Below are 21,101 nucleotides of genomic sequence, written 5' to 3'. Positions count from 1 at the left end.
TCTGTCAAATATTCCTTAAACTTCATGTTGGGTTCTAATTCAAGCTTTAAATATCTATTTTCAGCTACTTCATCTCTATATCAACAGTGGTACATTTCTGAAGTTCCAAGATTATATTTTACAGTGTCTAAAATGTTGCTAGGTATTTCCCTCAACAGTGTTAAGAACAATCGACTTTTGAACCTAGTCTGTTTATCCCAGACTCTGAACTTCACTGTTTCTATAGCACCAGTGTATTATAGTTGAACGGAGTTTGGGAATTGAAACGATCTTGATAAGGCACAAACATTAAAGAGGAGGCGATCGTCGACGTCACAAAGGCTAAAGAAAATTCGACAAGTCTGCCGTGAAGAATGTCTTTGCGCGATATCGTCGCAAACTAGCGGAACATCTCGCCAATAATTCTATTTTCGCCACACTTGTCGGCGTTATTACCGTGAAACGGACGGGGGATTGGCGGAAACGACGTGAAAAATACAAAAGGGGTGAGATCCGTAGCGAAAAGCATAGGCGACGAAGGGGTATCCAAATGAGGCCAATTATAACGAGTATCGATCGGGATTTTATCGCGACACCGGTCGAACGAGCCTCGACGCAAATCTTTCTTGAATCTCGACGGAGCACTCTCGATTTTGAAGGGGACACAAAGGAGGTACAAAGAAATCAGAAAAAAGAACCGATGCCTCTTCGATGTCGAGAGCGGCCTTTCATGAAACCCGAGCCAGATGGAACATTACAAGAGTGTGTTTGCCAAACCGGCGTTCGCGCAACCGATATTATTGACGATCAAGGTATCGTTAACCCAGGAAGACTTTTCCGTCGAGCATCTTACATTACGATAATTTACCTCCACTTTAGCCCTGAAAGCACCGCAGAATCGATCAAAATACACCGACGAGCGACACAAACTCGACTGAATACTTCTATACAATGTTTCTTCAGGAACTATCAAAGGTGACTATTTTTATTAGGTATTTCAACACGAAAAATTTTATATAGAATTTATTTGGTACGTGTATAATTCTGTTTTATGATCTTATAATATTTCTTTAAAATTAAATTTATTAATTTGAACCCTAGTATAAAGACGAAACTGTGAAAACTGCGACTCCATTGCCAGTTTGGACGTGCAATATTGAATTTTTTTAACGTTACGAGTATTATGTTTAACTTGGGTCAACACTGACCAGCAAACAACAATATTTGTCGCATTTCGAAGTGACTGACGCACAAGGATGTCGTAGGAAAGGGCGCTCGACGCGTAAAAATAAGCAAAAATAGCTCATAGATGTGAAAAACCGGGTTTATAACAACTCTTCGCAAACGAGCGGAGCCCTCCTCGTGGGATAGAAATAGCAGACTAAGAGCAAGTGCCATAAATAAATTACTATGTACGTGGAAGATGCATGCACAACTTTAAACGCGATTTTCTCGAAACAAGTTTCTGCGAGATTGCGGAAGTAATCCCATCAAAGTAATTAAGACATTAATATCCAATTTTAAAAGCTTTTTACTGGAAATATAAAATACTTCTTTACGGTAACGAACATTTTCCGAATTCTGAAGCCTGAAATCTTTGAAAAATACTGCTCCAGATGTTCGATACCCGTACGGGAAATAACGAACGTTTAATGAAGGAATCCAGAAAATTCGGGGAGCAAAAATCGGGTCGCAATTAAAAATTGTACTGATCTCAGAGACGAATAAAGGGTCTCACGGTTCGAGCGACGATTGTTCGATACGACAAAGGCCAGCACAGCTCTCAGAAATGAAATCGTTCAGCAATACAAGAATTTTGTAAAAAAGGGAGGTGCACTCTACAACCCCTGTATATCGAACTACAAATAAATATCACAGAACTCTCATATTTGTCCAATATCTCATTTTTCTTGAAACGCACGACACGATTTTAAAATTTGATCAAGAATGATATACAGTGAGTGTAAAAAATATTCGTACAGTGATTAATTACGACTAAAATGCTGAATAACAATGTTTAATTAAATAAAAATAAGTAAAATAATATGACAGTATAATAAAAAAAATTTCTGAATGTAGTGGTCGTATTATTTTTATATTTTTTTATTTTTTTATTACAAACGTTTAAATTACTTGTACACTTGATAATGGCAACAGAACTGTACGAATATTTGTTACGCGTTCATTTCTGTTATTTTGTTCATTTTTTGGAGAATGTATGTACATGTTTGTTTAAAAAATATTGTTTAATAAACATCATTATTCATCATTTTCGTCGCAATTAGTCACTGTACGAATACTTTTTACACCCACTGTAAATTCCTTTAAAAATACTCTGTATATTAAAATAATAAAAAATTGAAACTTAATATAGGACCAAAATGGCTGTTCCGTAGAGTTCTGATCTAAGTTGAATTTAGTAAAGAAGGAAAATAATTTGTATAGTTTCGGCGCACCTGGGAAGGGAACGCGAAAGAAAGAAACGAAAAGAATAGCATCCCGTGGCACTTACCACCATGTCAGAGCCACTCTTGGAGGCGTCGCTGACGGCGGAAGGGCTCCTTTCGACAACGAGGCCTCCGGGTAGCGGTGTTGGAGTCGGCGTGGGTGTCGGTGTGGGTGTCGATGTCGGTGTTGCCGCCGAGGTGGTGCTGGCTGGTTGGCTAGACTTCGGGGTCGGCGCTGGTGTAACGACGGACGATACTGACACCGATTGATCCTTGTCGGAGCTGGCCTGGTTGGACGCCGCACCGACAACGCCGCCGATGATGGACACACCTGCTCCCGCGGCCGTTGTCGAACTCGAACCTCCGGACAATTCATCCGTCGGCAAGGAACTCCCAATGTCTGTCGATGGAACAGCAACAGGGATGTTATAATCGTCGCCATCGATGGGGGGATGAAACGGTACCTCGGCGGATACCGCCTCACCCAGCGATCCGATTAGCGTTAAGGGGGGAGGCTCATGTAAAATGGTAAAACTAGAAACGATATTTGACAATTTTTTTACAACATAAAGGTTCGATGAAACTTTTCGCCACTTTCTGCATATATTCTTTAACATTTCGAGATACAAATATCTTTTTTTCGTTACGTTTCTATCGACTTTGGACGAAATAACAAATGTTACTCCTTACGTCGAAGACGTTGATCGGCGTGCAGATTAGCATTTCTTTCCTTGGATCTAGAATAAAAAATCGAACCACATTTTGTCTATAATAGTACTACACATCGTATGAACGAACATACTTAATAATGATAATTATTTAGACTATGTTTATTGCGTAATTAAATTAGAGATTTGATGCAAGAATCATTGTTTTGTGTATCTTTGACAATTTTGCATCTTTTAAGGAGGATTTTAGTTCATATTATGAACAAAATGTCGTTCGATTTTTTTTTTTTTAAATTGTCAAATATCACTTCTCGTTTTACCATTTTACGTAAATCTCCTCCCTTAAAACTGTGCACGAGGACTCTAACTGTCGCACTCAAAATGAGGAGCTATGGTGCCACGATCATTTTTAGGGTGGAATTTTTGGTAAAAAAAATTGAAAGAAATATGGTCTTCTAATAAAATACACTGATACTGCGAGGTATTTGGTATTAAGAAACAGCTAAGAATAAAGGCGTTTCATCCTGAATAAGTGATGGGATCACAGATCTAGAGCAAGTCATCGTTATTTTTAGCTGTTCTTTATTACCAATTTTAACTACCACCTTAACACGATTACTAGGAATATAGAGCAAGTAAAATTAAATTAATTTGTTCCCATCGTTCGTTTCTCAATTATTTTCACGAGAACAATTAATAATCTCGCTGGTTCTGCGCCATTACTGGACTAATTCCTTAATTAAACCCATAATTCGCACAGTGTATAATTCAGACATTGTCCCGCGACCTTTTCCGGACAATAGCTTTTTGAGCGAATGGTGACTCGACGCAATAATGGCGACATCAAATGCAGATGCTTGGGATATTTTGCGTGCAAAAAACTGGCATTGTATCGCGGAGGAACGCAATTGTTTTCAGAATCACGACAGAAGACCACAAATCATTCTATTTTTCAAAACTATTCATCTACGATCTCCAAGTTTCTTTTTTTTTTTTAACTGAAATTAGACATTTAATATATTTTGAATAAATCAACCAGATACTCGTATCGTTGAATTTAATGGGGGTTGATTATAATTTCCGGGGGAACAAGTTTTAAACTAATAACGCGAACGCTACGTTTTACTCTGTTTTCGCGAATTCGAAATTTGTTTGTATGCACATTATAATTAATTTAGTTTGGTGCATGGGACGCATCATACTTCTGGATCCAGGAGTTATACGAAACTTCTGCGAGCTCGAGTTCGTATTCGCCGATACTCTGGTCACCGGTATCATATTTGAAATTTTCCAACTAGTTCAATTACCCGTGTACATTTTCTAAGTAACTTCATCATTAACCGTGGAAACGGGTACGCGACGCGCTTATCACAATGGCGGCGCATCGCAAACAGCTTCCGACACAATAATAATATTACATTACGCATACAACAAATATGCTACTGCTTTAAAATACCTAGATCCCTCCATTTTCACCACAGCCATATTTACATATTATAAACCACGTACCATATATTTAGAATTATTGAATAAAATATTGTGTCTAGTCATATTTAGTACATATTTCGATATATTACCATAACATCCTCGAGATATTTTGGATGGATTTATCGACCAAAGGGTTTGCAACGAGAACTTTGCAATGCAAATCATCGAATCAGCATACATATTTGTGATAAGAAATAATACGAAACAAATTCCTGAATGTTCTCGAAACGTTATTTTCTCAAATAGTTTCGATAATTTCGGAATGAATTAAAATATTTTAAATACCTTTTGATTTCAAGTTATTCTACTTTTGTATAATATTTTATCCTGGTGTAGCGAGAGTGTGGATTATTCAATCTCTTTTCATCGAGTAAAATGGCGGATCGAAGCAAGGTTGGACGACGAGATCAGAAGGGCGAGTTATATAAGGAAGAAAAAAAAAAATATAGAATATAAATTACCTTGGGCGCTTCTTGCTACGACCAACTCAACCAGACCACGTGCCTTCTGAAGAATCGAGATTGCCTGCTCATGAGAGATGTTAGAGTCTAGTGGTTGTCCATCTATCGCCAATATCTGATCTCCTTCTACCAATCGACCATCACTGAAACAGAGCAGTAAAACCACTAATGAAAAAAAACGACCGACCGGAGCACGTAATTCAAAACACCATTGCAAATTATCACAATGATCCCATCGACCATTAAAGCGACCAATAAAACGAAGAAAACGCAATCGCATTATTATTCGAACGAGACACGCTGTGCAACAAAGTATAGCGATGTTAAATGTCTTTTATAGCGGGATCAGCGATTCGATTTGCTGTAACGAAGCAGACTGGTTATCTGTTAAATGAAATTCAATCGAACCAATCCACTCATACGTGCCTCGGCCATTAGAATCTATTAACCGCGCTAATTGAGATGGTCGCGATTAAACCAGCCGTATTTACATACCATTTCCGCGGATAGAATGTGAATCAATTCATGTAATCGATACAAAAAATCTATCCCTACGTACATTAGGAAGAACAAACTATCAAATATACTTTAAATAAAAAACTTCGACTCTAACAATCGTAGTAGACATTTAAAAAATTATTAAAGCGATCGTTCGTAATTTCTAATAGAAATTGCAGAAAATTTACTCGACTGAATTTCCGCAAAATTTTCGATGATAATTTACCTCTCCGGTGGGCAGTGAATCGAAGTCGATTTGAGGGGAATGGTTACAATATGAAATACCAGCAGCAATTAAAATCCAACGTTTCCGGGGAATCATGAAACGTGCTTGGGACGTCGTACGGTCGGCCGTAATCTGTCAAAAAATTTGAAATTCAAACGCGGGAAGCAACGTGACAAGACGGTTGCGATCCCCGACAAGTCGCGAGTCCGTTTTCTGAATTTGTTCCAACCTCGTTCGCCCAGATGTGCCTTTATTAACGAATTCCTTCTCCCGGGCGTTTTCGCTGTCTCTTCGGTCGAATTAAATTGTCACCCCGACGGAAATACGCGATTACATCGACGCGTTGCAAACAGCGAAACGTTGAATAATTAAATTTGATCCTGCTTCGTCCTGACTCCTCTTTGCATCGACTCGCCGAAACAAAGACGCTTTGAACCCCCTCTGATGTCTCCAATTCCCCGTTTAACCCTTTCACGATTCACGTCGCGAGTGGGTCGTTTCTGACCCGTGAGAAAATTTCACCCCCTTGCAAGAATATTCGTTCGATCTATTGGGGTATGTGAAAATTGTCGAAATACGGTACTTTCAGTTATGAATAATTTTGAGATAATTTTTTGAGTCGACTGCTATGTTCTGAATCGTAAAAATTACGAAGAAGAGCGTAACAAGCTATGGAGATAATGAGGAAAAAGAAGCAGAAAAAATTGTAACGTTAAGACGAGGAGATAAACAGTAATATATGAAATACAGAAACAAAGAAATAATGGAAAAGGCGTAACAACGGGCCAACGATAAAGGTTTCTCATTAGCGGTGTTTAGCAATTAATGCAGTTGCTGCGCGCTTGACGGAGTAAAAGGTTGATAAGGAACGATTCACGAAGGCTAGGAGTGAGTTGCTGTAACGCGAGACACTGGAACTACAGATACTGTTGTACAATAACAATGATTACAACTACGTTTCCGAGATACTAACTTTCCATAATTACTAATGGCCAAGTTAGTGGCCCTTCTATCCTATGATTGATTAATTTAAATGCTCTTAAACACTGTGGCTATGTTATACGCGGAAATTAATTCACAATAATATTCAAAATAACTTGAAAAGGTGTCCACAGAAAGAAAAGCGCAATGATAATTTTCACCCTTATATCAATAAAATGTTTGCGTAAGACTGTTTAAATCCAACCCCCGTAAACAGTTGAAATTAGTTAAATAACGTCGTTACCGCGTGTGCTTGCAATACGCGGTCGACTTTCATGTTCGACGATGCAACAGCTAATTTTCCGCGCGGTAAAATCTAGTTTGAAGGCGTTTGATGTAACACACGGTGCTCATAGACCTTTCGTATTAAAATCTTCTCTCGTTAGAAGCGCTATAATTTCTGCAAAATATCGAAAGTACGGTTTAGGCATCCTTGCCCTGCCAAACAAAGGAGGGTAAAATCTAGTTTGAAGGTGTTTGATGTAACACACGCTGCTCACAGATCTTTCATATTAAAATATTCTCTCGTTAGAAGCGTTACAGTTTCTGGAAAATATCGAAAGTACGGTTTAGGCAACCTTGGCAAAATCTAGTTTGAAAGTGTTTGATGTAACACACGGTGCTTAGACGTTTCGTATTCAATTTTCCTTTCTTTAGAAGTGCTAAAATTTCTGAAAATACCGAAAGTACGAAGCAAGGCTGTTCACGAGAAGAGGTTAATTTAATTTTGAAGATCGAAGGGTGCTCGAAAGTTTCGAGTATAATAACGTGAAGAGGCAAAGTCGATCGAGGAGTTTCTTTCAAGAAATTTGGAAAATGTCGTCGTCGTCGCCTTTGGAGAACCCTCGCGATGTTATTTATCGGGCGAATGCTCACCCCTTGAGCGTTGGGGTGAGAGCTTTACTCCTGGCAAAGGGGTATTTAGTGGTCCGATATCGGTTGCGTTACCTAATTTCCGCCAAAGCGAATTTCGCTACCTCTGCCCTCGCTAACGATACCGCGTCGCGATCGGGCTAATCTATGCCCCGAATTTTCCTCCGTCAAAGGCACGACGAGCCCGTGACATCGCGTTCGTGTCGATGTACAATTCGAGATTTCACCGTGGGAAATACGATCCCTCGCCACGCCATGTTCCCGTAATTTTACGACGACACGATCCCACCGATTGAAATTTAATTGAAAAGTTCTTCGGTTTCGTTGGAAAACCCGATATAAATAACAGATTGCGAACTGCAAACTAATCGACGTAAGCAGTTTACTCGTTTGGGACCACAAAAAGGAGACGATGCTCGAATTAACAGTCTAGAGTTTACAATTATATCAACAGGCATCGAAGGACCACATAATGTATTTGTAATTAGTATTGGATTCGTGACGAATGTAATACAAAATTCTGTCGTCGTGAATTCATTTGTAAATTAGAATTCTGTTGCTAGTTTGCAAACGAATGCAAAATTTCCTCGAGCCCCGTGTACAATTAGGGAAGATAGTCGAGTCGTATAAAAAAGGTAATACTCTTATTCGATCGATCGTCTATTTTTCATTATTATCTCTGACAGCGTCGAACCGCTCGAGCAAAGTTTCTCGGCATAAATGCTTCGGTTTGATAAAGACGATCGCGAGATGAACTGTCCCTAAGAAAAAGTGGAGGATTCTTGCAGGAGGAAGCAATCTATCGAAACTTTAAGGTTGTGCCATTGAAGAACTTTCAAGATGTAATTACAGGACTGATGGGAAAGAGTCTTCTGTGCCTTGGTGAATAGTTTCGATAAATTATTTATTTTTTCTTATTACTGGACGGAGACTTTTCTTGAATGGAAATACGGAAACGTATATAACCAACAAAAGTAACACAATTTAAATAAATTTTTTTTAAGCTGAAAGATGGAATGAATTTTCTGCTCGGGGGCTTAATTTTTTAAATTCGTTACCAAGCAAAGTATGACAGGAAAATGCTGTCTGGGCAAGCCGATTTAGCGAATCGGAAGGGACCAATTTCGTTCTGCAATAAGGCAAGACGACGCTAACAAAGACCCCTAAAGAACCGCGACAATTGGGCTACGAAGTTCTTTCTCGTCCGTTTTATTTCCTCGGATTTCTCTTACAAATTACCACCCATTTAAAAGTCTTGACAACTTTTTAAAAGAAAGACAACGACGTAAGATCCAGCGAAGATTGCTTGGAATTTACGACCAGAACACGATTTAAAAACGTCGTAATTTAACCGGAAATGCGCGATCGCGATCGCGATCGAACGCGTACAGCGTGCCAAGATCGATGGGAACGATGCTACCGTAAAAAATAATGGCGAAAATATACGCCATCCCCAGCTCCTTTGGCTGCAACTCGTAAATTATGAATGCCACGAATATTGCGAGACAGGTCTTGAAGCTTCAGAGGGTGCTTTCAACGAAGAGAAACGAGGCTCGCTAACGGACGGAAAACCAGTTGACGTTTCCCAATGGAGGGAAGCCCTGTGTGCGCTAGAATTTTAAGAACACCTCTAAGCTTGGCTCTCGCATTTAAATTCGCCATGTGTACCGGTGCTCCAGGAATGTCCGCGGTGACTTTGTTCACCTCTTATTTACATCATAAAGCTGCTACGTTACGCGCTGAAATTGGCGGGATCGTTAACGTCGAGTTTCCAACCTGAACACGATTCAATTCTTAAGTACTCTCAGACGTGTATCAATAGAATAGAATTCACGCAATAGGTACACGTAACTTTCAAAGGTTTAAATATACTTTTTTCTTAACAAAATTCATTTCAAAGGCAACACTGAAACCATCAAATTCACGATCCCCTTCTATTAGATTGCCCAAAAGATTTAATGACACCATGCATTTGATTTTTGGAGCAATTTATTGAGAGTGAACCCGACAAAGTAAAGTTCGTTAACATGGAAAACTAATATCCAGGACTAGGCCATAATTAGGTTTCAACGCTGAGTAGTTAACGTAGTTATAATTACATGTATAGTAGTCTGCGGTTAAATCAGCTGTATCTTGTAAATAATCATCGTTCAAGAAGTTCCTAAGAACTGCTAATAAAGCTGTTTCTACAGTTCAATTCTTGCAATTTATACTGCCTTATATTAATACTAATCCTCAGTTTTTAAAAAATATTTCACAAGCAACACACCACTAACGGTACAGAAATTTATTTTTTTGTTCATTTAACGACCAACGCGTAGTACGGTTGTTCATATTTTATTTGTTGCTCGAAGCTCGGTACGAAAATGATTGTTCCTCGACCGGATGCATCGTCGAACCGTAAGCTCTCGGCTGTTAGTGGTTCGAGAGAAATGTAATCTCTCTCTCTCGAGCGGGACGTAAAACGTGAATTATGCTTCCTAAAGGCGCCCGTCGCTCGATAGTCCGCCATAGTGATCCATCATCGTTCATAATTTAATGCGACAACATAATGTCCCGCTTATAGCGATATCAAACCGTGAACCTACCGTTCTTAATCCTTTCTGAAGCGAACCAGCGCACTATTGCGAACACCGTTTCGCCAATAAATTTTCTCTCTCGCTTACCGACATTGTTTGACGTTCGTTTCATTATTGACATGCTTCGAAACGAGATAATCGAAGTCACTTGCAACGGTTACGGGGATTAACCAGACTGTCGATGGATATTGCATCGATGCGTGAAAAACCCTAGTTCCTTTATCAGGATTATTCGAATACCGAATAAAGTACTCTTAGTCGATCAATGATCGATAGTTGTACCTAATTTAGTAACTTTTCATTGAGAAAATCAGTCAAGAAGTACTTAAACGTCACAGATTGCTGGGAACATCAGCGACTTGCATCTGGGCGGGGTGAAATTCTGTCTTAAAAGCGAGGAATATTGTTATGTTCTTCCAAGTAGATTTCTAACTTTGTTATCGAAGTTTTATCATGGATATCTGAACTAGAATCATAAATGACCGTTTGCTAGCCAGCTGGTCGCTAGATATTATGAATTTTTGGCCGTCGAAAAGGTTGTACTTCTATTTTTAGCGCGCGTTAGAGCCTTCAGGCCTCACGGTAAACATACCCTTCGCTTTTTTATTTACGAACTCTCCCTTTTCATCCACCTACGGCTTTTAAATATTCCCGTCTTCGCTTCTTTTCTTCTTGACTCCGCGAGCGAATCTCGAGTGCTCCTATAGGCTGCGCATTCGGGACCATGAACGTGGCCTCATGGACGATAAAATCTTGACGACTTTCCACGACTTTCCATCCCCCAACCCCTCATGGGAAGACCGAAGCGAAGGTTTCATTCACCCGTGAACGCGATCATGCTAAACGGAAGCAGAGAAGTTAAATGGATATGGATTCGCCATACGCGGGACTATGGCACTCATGATTTCGTCTAGTCGCTGAATTCTGCCTATCTTTCGACAACTTTCTTGATGAACCTGACTCTGATTCGCTTAGGGCGTTTGGTTCCCAAGATAATTCAATATCCAACGTTTGAAATATGCAAATTGCATGTGTGAAAAATATAGAATACGTATACTTCGACATAAAACGAAATTACTCTCGAAATATAAGTAAAAGAGTATTTGAGTTTCCATTTCCTGTTTCAAATATTTTATGTCCAAGTCTTGATATAAAGTGACTCGATACGGCCTGGGTTAGAATTATGTCGATATCTGCGGGAGTTACAGAATTGAAGCTGAAAATCGAACTTCCATCTGTATACAAGCTGCGGTCGCTTGATAAAAACTGAACTAAATAAAATTATTTGTTCTCTTTCTGTCTCTTGATTTATTGGAATTAATTGCGCTACAATGATTTATACTTTGAAACTCTGCGACAGTGATATTATGGCAGCTTTGCTTCGACAAAAAGCAGACCACTTTAACTTGAACGACAAAGAGACCCAGTCATCAAGTAATCCACATTACTATTAATTAAGCAAATAAACAAACACAACTCGTTAGGAGATGTTTGCAATAATTTTACAATTATAGTGAAGAGGTTTATATCTCTAATAGAAGTAAAAAAAACTTTCATATAACGATTTATAGATTATGAACTATACAGAGACTATATAAAAAGTATGTAAAAGTACTTAATCGGCTAAAAATGAAGCGACAGCGAACTTTGTAACGATAGTGTACTTGAGAACGGATCGCGAAACGAAGTAACGCGAAGTAACACGGTAAATTGCACCACGATAAGGCTAATTATTTCCACCGATCGATTCGCTACTGATCATTTCTAGGTACTCCAGATAAACCAATCGAACGTGAGTCTAAACGATATTGACCTCGTGGGAGTTCGCACCTAATCATTATCCACTGCAAATTAATCGTCTCTAATACACAGAGACACGACGCGTGCTTTCGCTTCGTCGCGATTTTTATTTCAACGATTGTAACTCGAACAATGACGCACAGGAATATCGTTCCCGACACCATTTTACTATCGAGATCCGGTCCAAGATAGAACTTGTATACGTTCTTACGTAAATCAAGCCCTCGTAAATCGTACGAATATTTTCAAACAATTTCGTGATACACGTTTCTTATTCCCAGATCGAACAGTTTATTTGATTTCAAATTACATATGTGTTTATATTTGCATATTCTGCGAGCTGTATAAATAGCGTTCGCGCACAGCATAAATTTGTTGCAATATTTTTGTTTAACCTGTGCCCCTGAATTGATATATTGTGTCTACAGATACCTTGCGCGTCCATATCAAGGAACAGATAATATTTGTATAGGAAACTTCTGACTGCAAACATGCAAAACACCTGGGTCTCGTTTTACATTGTATTCCTTCTATTTTTTAACAGACATTTCGTAACATATTTCAAGTTAAAAAAATGCCGATTATTCGACGGGAAATGTCGTGAAAATATTTCGATTCAAAGGGTATAGCCGAATAAGGGGGTCAAATGTGCCCCCAAACCGAATGGAACGAGCCACGGGTCATTCGATAGCAAAAAAAAAATAACCCCTGTGTGCAAATTTTTAACTTGAAATCTCGACCGTGGGGGTAGTAATGGGGTGAAAACGAAAATCATGTTTTTGAATTATTTCTCTTGACCTATTGAGTAAAAAAATGTAAAAAAATTCAGAGACATTTCAGGAACCGGGGCACATACTTTGGGAGATTTTCAGATTTTTTGATTGAAGAACCAGGTAGTGAAAAATAAAAAACAGCAAAAAATGCCGAAAAATGCCGATTACGTATTGAAGGAGGCCCGGAACTACTTTTATACTTTTACAGTAAACAGGTATTACTATTACTATTACTCTCAATTTTTTTCAGATTTTTCATTTTGGTGTGCCGCAGTGAAAAAAAATAAAAACCGAGTTTTTCCTCGTTTTCTGCGTATTAGAGTAACTTACACGTTGAATTTTTATGCATCCTTCAATATATAAGTGTTTTGTAGACTGTTTAATGTTTCTACACTAAGCAGAATTACATAACAATTGAAACAAATAAAATAATGCCAACCATTGGGTGTATATATCCTAAAAAATCAACGATATTTTCAACGGCGTCGATGGCGCAGCGTTAGAGTGTCCGAATGCTGAACCGCTGGAAGTTTTTTTACCGTAGGTTCGAGTCTCTCTTCTGGACTTAGTATTTTTTTTCTTCGTTATTTTTTTTTTCAAATTCTAACTATATAACAATGCTTTATATTTATTTATAAATGTTCTGATAGCATTTTACAAATATTTTAACCTGAAATATGTATAAATATAGTTTTGGAGTGTTTTTTGCGTTTTTATTTTTTTTGTCAACCACGATTATTGTTTAACATCTCTTACACTGAAATTAATGTGAAATGTTAGTTTTCAAATCTCTTACCTTTGACTATTGTGAATGGATCGGAGCAGAAGATTGTATATTGGCTTACTATTACTTTTTCTCGCCCTTCGATCAAGCAGATCTTTCCTTCTCGTTCTCTTTCTTTGATAAATATGAATGTTTGCTGCGGCTTTAGTATCTAACGTAGACATGTAAGGGCCATTCCACGCCAAATCTATTAACCCACTCTCTGCCAATGATACTTTTTTCTAATAAACCCATTTTTAAGTACCAGTTTGATCGTTTCATGCTTATTTTTGAATGAAGTATCATTGCTCGATGGAAACCACGGGGAAAAATGATTAATTGTCCTACCTGCGTTACGAAGGAAATAAAGGTTCGTTGGGTGGGGTCCCAGACCGTTCAGGTCAATGGGTGATTGTCGCGTTCGGGTTTCACAATGTATTTTTTAATTACTCAGTTCAAGCTACTGTATGCGATGGGATTTATACATAATTACTTGGCATGGTCCGTAGAGGTTGGTCCTACAAGTGTTTCCATTATCTTTAAAACCAGCAGTAAGGAAAGGATAATAACCGTTACATGTCTACGTTAGATACTGACGCCGCAGCAAACATTCATATTTATCAAAGGAAGAGAACGAGAAAGAAAGATCTGCTTGATCGAAGGGCGAGAAGAAGTAATAGTAAGCCAATATACAATCTTCTGCTCCGATCCATTCACAATAGTCAAAGGTAAGAGATTTGAAAACTAACATTTCACATTAATTTCAGTGTAAGAGATGTTAAACAATAATCGTGGTTGACAAAAAAAATAAAAACGCAAAAAACACTCCAAAACTATATTTATACATATTTCAGGTTAAAATATTTGTAAAATGCTATCAGAACATTTATAAATAAATATAAAGCATTGTTATATAGTTAGAATTTGAAAAAAAAAATAACGAAGAAAAAAAAATACTAAGTCCAGAAGAGAGACTCGAACCTACGGTAAAAAAACTTCCAGCGGTTCAGCATTCGGACACTCTAACGCTGCGCCATCGACGCCGTTGAAAATATCGTTGATTTTTTAGGATATATACACCCAATGGTTGGCATTATTTTATTTGTTTCAATTGTTATGTAATTCTGCTTAGTGTAGAAACATTAAACAGTCTACAAAACACTTATATATTGAAGGATGCATAAAAATTCAACGTGTAAGTTACTCTAATACGCAGAAAACGAGGAAAAACTCGGTTTTTATTTTTTTTCACTGCGGCGCACCAAAATGAAAAATCTGAAAAAAATTGAGAGTAATAGTAATAGTAATACCTGTTTACTGTAAAAGTATAAAAGTAGTTCCGGGCCTCCTTCAATACGTAATCGGCATTTTTCGGCATTTTTTGCTGTTTTTTATTTTTCACTACCTGGTTCTTCAATCAAAAAATCTGAAAATCTCCCAAAGTATGTGCCCCGGTTCCCGAAATGTCTCTGAATTTTTTTACATTTTTTTACTCAATAGGTCAAGAGAAATAATGCAAAAACATGATTTTCGTTTTCACCCCATTACTACCCCCACGGTCGAGATTTCAAGTTAAAAATTTGCACACAGGGGTTATTTTTTTTTTGCTATCGAATGACCCGTGGCTCGTTCCATTCGGTTTGGGGGCACATTTGACCCCCTTATTCGGCTATACCCTTTCTCTTCGTTGTACTGTGCAGCTCTGTTTTTTAATTCTCTTGAAACATATACGCGTTATTTGCACGAGTCCTTTATTTTACACGGTCCTTTTTTATAGTGTGCATCCACCGTATAAAAAGAGACCCAGGTGTACATTCATTTGCTTTTTTCTGCACTTGGAAAAATTCAATGTCGAACTAAAAATATTGTAAATATTTATCCAAAAGAAAAATGGCCATCTTTTATGTAATTACTCCGAAATATTTGAAAGAATTTGTTACGAATTTCAAGAAATAACATAATTGACTTGTAACTAATAATTACTATTAATTATATATAAGATAATTTATTTAAAAAATAACAACGAAAAATCCCGATTTCCTTTAACTGTCAGCAGAAGGGAAAATTGTTTCGCGAGAAGCTCGGAAGCAATTTTAATCCTGCGAGTTTTTCGAGAGTGGAGATGTTTCAGCGTAGACAGGAAGAGTATCGGGAAACAGTATCTCTTTGTTAATGTTTAATTATTAATTCACAAGGGAAGCAGCCGCTTAAGAAAAAGCGAGGAACGAGGAGTACCTCGGCTATCTTTTCTTTCGCAGACTTATTAATAATTCGCCCGAGCGAGAGCCTGACGTTTGAGAAAAGTGTACGGCAAGAAGATACTATTTCACGTCGCGTGGAATGGATACGGACGTCTTCGAGTATTCAATTAATTTTCATCAAGACAATCCTCTCTCTTGCCACCTTCGCGAGGGCAATTCAACATTCGACACCGAAGCGCGTGAAAAAGCTTCTCGCATAGAAACGAAAAGTCTGTAGAAAGAAACGAAGCGTAAAAAATTGGAAATTTTTATATAATTATCAACTCTTCGATATGAATATACAATTCTTTAATACTAAATTTAATAACCTCTATTAACCAAGTGCGTCGAGAATATGCATTTTGCGAGTGATTTTATATTTCTAAAAAATAAAACGCACTGAAAAGAGAGATATTTAAAAAAATTAATTAAAAGTATCGGAGAATATGTAAGAGAACGTTTAAAATGCAATGCAGAAACGTTCGATTACTCGTAATATTAAAAATAGGATGGAGTATCTGTTAGAGTACTCTTGGCAAAGTTGTCGATAACCTAATCAGAACTTCTTGCGCGCAGAATGAACCGAGGGATTGATATATGTAAAAGAATCATACGGTTCCATTTAAAAGAAACAAGTGCAATTAAACGCTGCCGATGGAAAAGGGGGAAAAGTCGGATAATAGAGGTCATTGAAACATACAAAATTTTCTTTCATAATTTTTTTCTATATTCGCTCTCGACATATAAAGTGGCCCAATTACTGGAATCCATTAAAAAGAAACAAGTGCAATTGTATTTTGCCGATGCGCTCGGTAGAAAAAAAAGAAGTTGCATCGGAATAACAGAGGCCAATTAAACCGAACAAAAATTACATTTTTAATTATATTTTCTTCGTTCTGTATCAATTTATTAATAAATAACCGTTGGTATATTCGAGTGCTCGTTAATATTTAATTAATTCCTATAGCTTAAATGCTGTAATCGTAACTGAAAGGGTGCTTCGATTCATGATTGTTCACATTTCTATCAGAAACTGTTGCTTCTAGAGCTGGTAACGGGATTTTCCGTAGATTGTTTGCCGATACTGGCTGCGATCATCCGTCATTCGTTCGGAGGGCCATTTCTGCGTGCGTTTGTGTCAGTCGATTTCGTACACGAACGATACAGTCTGCTACGACTGTACTCCAAGCTGTGTCGAGTTCGAATCAATAACGAATCTCTCTCACCCACCCAACCCCCAAGCCCCTTTCCACCCACCACTCGCTCCTTCTTTTCCTTCTGCCATACCATACAACCGCGTTCTTACTGTTTCTGTTTCTATTTCAGTAACTCCTGACCGAAAAACGTGCTACAACACCCGACGAAAAGCAACGGCTGTTGCTCGAAAGAATTCGATCATCGATCGTCATAATGGAAGTTTCCGATTCAATATTCCACGCACAAACTCTCCACTGAATTCTCACAATGTAGACAATTTATAAAAAAAGACATTTATTTAGCACTCGTTTAAATAGTTGGGCATTTTTAGATTCATAAAGAAATTTAATAACAAAAATTACAGTCGTAAAAGAAAGAAGAATTATTGCCGAGCCATCCATAAGAGCAAGAAAATTAATATAAAGAAATAGAGAAGAACGAGTGAAAAATAATTGGCATCCATCAAAATGTCAGGTGGTTTCCGGGAACAATATTTCGATCGTAACGATGACAGAACGGACAGAATGAAAAATAACAGGCGTAAATGGGACAGAATCGGAATTGGAGACTGTGTCCAACTGCCCAAGAAAACTTATTAAACGTAATGTAATTGTGTCGGCGAGAAGTTAACGGGGTCCAAAGAGACAGAGCAAAAGGATCCAACTCGATTCAAGTTGGACTGTATTATGCAGACGGTTCACTGCAAGAGTTATTGACATGGTCTATGGTCGTCTGCGAACGTATTGACTAGACTAGTCCAAACTAACTTAAACTGAAGTCCAAGCAGTCAACTAGATACGGGATAATTTCATTTTGCGTAAACTATAGGAGATAGCTGCGCTCCAAAGGTTGTCAAAATACCGATAACTGGAGACACATCGACTGGGGTATTTCAAACTACCTTAAACTAGTGGGAACTTTCCGAACAAGCTATGTTAGATGGGTTAGAGAGATATCATTGGTAGACTGATGCGTTCTAGAAATTAAACTCGTGTAAAAAGAATACGTTTGAAGTTTGAACAAACTATGAAAATGCTACAAACATTTTTTAAGTTTGACTAAATACTCGAATCAAAGTAGAAAACTATTAGAATCGATGCAAAGGTTGCTTCCAAACTAGCTTAAACTAGGGCGAAGACCGTAGTCGTTCCGAAGGGTCCAACTTTGTTTTAATTAAACATCGTTACACGAATTCGTAGCACGAGTTTCGAAGATATATTATCGTAGTTACAAATGTGCTGACTAGATTCTTACAAACTGCCTTAAATTGTCCAAATGGTCGAATCGAGGAATTCAACGAGGTTCAAAGCTAATTATATTCGATGTGGTGGATTTTTACAAATTAATAGAAATTTCGAACGCTCAAGTGGATTGAAGTTTCGTGGAACTGTATTAAATTGATTCGCTGGAATGCTTATTGTCGTAGTCTAAGCTACAGACACGCCGAATAGATTCCTCCAGACTAACTTAAAGTACACAGAGGAGACAATTACGTCAAATAATGCAACACTAATCCCAACTCGGTGTATCCCAACGCGGAGGCAAAAGCCAATTTCGAATATTTTGGAGAACGGTATTAAATGATTGCAAGGATTTACTAAGATACACTACAGTATCTACAGATGCTCTATGTAAATTCTTGTAAACTAACTTAACTTGATTATTCGGGAGTAAACACTCCGAGAAGGGACTCTTCAATTTATTCCCCCCATTATAGATTCCCAAAGTTTCCGCGGTTATCCAAGTTCTTTTGCCACGGAACGAGTTACAGAACGATCTCGAATTCCTTATCATTAGGATAAACTGCACGATTTATGAGTTTCTCATCTTCCATCGTCAAAGGAATAATCTACTTTTCCATTTTTGATCATTCGTCGTGACCGCCATCGTAAAATTGCAGACTCGATAAAGCATCGTAGATCCAATCTGTGACTCTTTTAGCTCCACCATCCAACACAATTTATACCCTCGAATCTCTAACATATCTAACCAGGGGAACGCAAGAAACTTAACGGATCGTCCGAAAAAGTAGGGTTGGAACGTGTGATTTATCTCTGGAACTGAAACGAGGATAATTCGAAAAAATGACAGATAAGGTACGAAGAGCAAACTAAAAATAAGGATAACAGGGAACAGTTAACGTATACATTTCGACCTTATCTTTAGCGAACGTTTCTTGCCTCCGTTCCCAGCTCTCGTAAAATCGACTGTTTCACACAGTAGCTCATGGTGCTGTAAATTTATCAGCATCCCGGCGCAACAGCAGCTGCAGCAGCAGGTTTTCTCGCTACCGGGTCATATAACTCTTTAATGCCTCGAAACCAACCCTGCCTCGCGAGAGCTTTCGTTTATTCCCCGTTTCAAGACCCCCATATCACGCAAATCTTTAATCCAACGCGCGGAAACGCCTCCGTTCGGGGATTTAATTTTTTCAACGAACATCCGCCCGGAACACGCAAACCGTATTATCGCGCCGAACGATCCGCCAAATTAGCAATATTGCGTGCGAGTTCAGGAGATTTTTAACACTTTGCTTGTTACCAGCTTGTCTATTCGTGGACAAAAATAAGATCGTTTCGATCGTTATCAGATTTGAAATATTTTTTATGGAACGAAATGTATTCTGTTTTATTATGAGAAATTTTAATTATTTTATTTAGTATGTCGAGTGTTTATGTAACGAAGAAAAATAAGTATAAAAATATATTAGTACCATTACGGAAACTCATAGCTGTTTCAGTGTTTTTGTGATCGTAAAACACACTCGATACAGAGTATATCTAACTCATGCAAAATATTGCTCTCTAAAATCAACCGATACGAAGCAATTTTAATTGGCACTCTCCGCTGTGTTCATTGTGCCCGATCAATCGGTAAATAAGTAATATTTCGCGCCTGATCAACCTACATTTGTTTACGAAATGAAGTCCGTTTTTTTACAGAAAATTAAAGCAGAAAATTTATTTTCTGAATTCACTGAACTCGGAGATCAAGTGATTCATTGAACGTCAAGATCTTTCGAACATTTTTATGATTTCTTTGAATATTTTCACAGAACAGCAAAATATTTTGTTCTAACCGATAACTGTTTTTAGTTGGCAATCGTCGTACGCGCATTGAAGGGAGAAATTGCAACATATTGCTACCGGAATACGTAACAGGAATATCAAATGCGATGGACGTATAATTTGAATACAAATGTCCTGATAACGCAAGGCTCGGTCTCATCATGTTTCCGAACGATGCTGTCGGTGGCCATCGATTCGCGTGGAAAAGTAATCAAAAATGTTTCGACGCGTTCTGATCGTTATTAATGGCGTGGGATGGGAACGATATCCGCGGGAAACGATATTTTCCATTCCCATCTGGCCACTACCGACGCGTAAATCGCTTCGATAAGATTGATTCGGCATCAAATCGTCGTTTTCGTATAATGGACGCGGCGGTAGCGCGTCGAGCAGCATCGCCGTCGTAAATCGAGTTACTCGTCGACATATTTCACCGTTCCCCGCGATCTTCTATTATAAGACCCGCGGAATGTTAAATCGAGGTTTCGACGAGGTATTTCGAATCGTTTTACGGTTGCTTCTCGCGAACGGGTGCACAACGATCGCCCGTGTGTTTTCATTTTCGCGCCGCGGCCACGTAAATCGTTGCAAGATGCTTGCATTCCCACCTCTTGGGAATCGTTAACAATGAAAACAGAACTTTCTCCTCACATTCTACGGATCTGCTTTACAAATGGACTGCCAGAGCTAGAGGGGAGGCCACCAAAATATATCTCAAACGAATAGGACTCTCTGAACGCGAACCAAACTCTTTCCTTCCCTCTGCAGACCGATTTTAAATTGTTTAATAAAATACTGGTCCTAAAAATTGTCTATTTTAAAATCCTAGTGTTTCAGATTTTACCAAGTAAATACTACACAAATTTATGCAAGTGAAACGATAATAAATAATTTACAGATGCAGTAATGCAGAGACTCCAAAGTGGTACCAATATCGATACGAGGGTACTTCAGTCTAAACCTTGCACATTATTATTATATACTATTTTATCCTTTCTTTCGTCCAAGTATACACAGTCCAATTTATTGCACAGATTTTGTACACAGAGTGTATTCGTAA

The 21,101-nt window shown here is 38.2% G+C and overlaps 1 protein-coding gene across 2 annotated transcripts in view; it reads right to left on the bottom strand.

Moving 5' to 3' along the window:
- The window catches only part of LOC122401203, a 96,554-nt gene that overhangs the window by 53,679 nt on the left and 21,774 nt on the right, over window positions 1-21,101 (bottom strand). For both annotated transcript variants that reach the window (XM_043403185.1, XM_043403186.1), the window contains 2 exons: window positions 5,044-5,186; window positions 2,492-2,826 (listed from right to left, as the gene is read on the bottom strand). In XM_043403185.1, coding sequence (XP_043259120.1) covers window positions 2,492-2,826; window positions 5,044-5,186 — 478 coding nt within the window. The remainder of the gene's footprint in view (window positions 1-2,491; window positions 2,827-5,043; window positions 5,187-21,101) is intronic.

The sequence above is a fragment of the Colletes gigas genome, unplaced genomic scaffold (assembly GCF_013123115.1).
Source record: "Colletes gigas isolate AHSC1104 unplaced genomic scaffold, ASM1312311v1 Colletes_gigas_Sc00022, whole genome shotgun sequence".
Lineage (NCBI taxonomy): Eukaryota > Metazoa > Arthropoda > Insecta > Hymenoptera > Colletidae > Colletes > Colletes gigas.
This window is presented reverse-complemented; position numbering and strand designations above follow the sequence as displayed.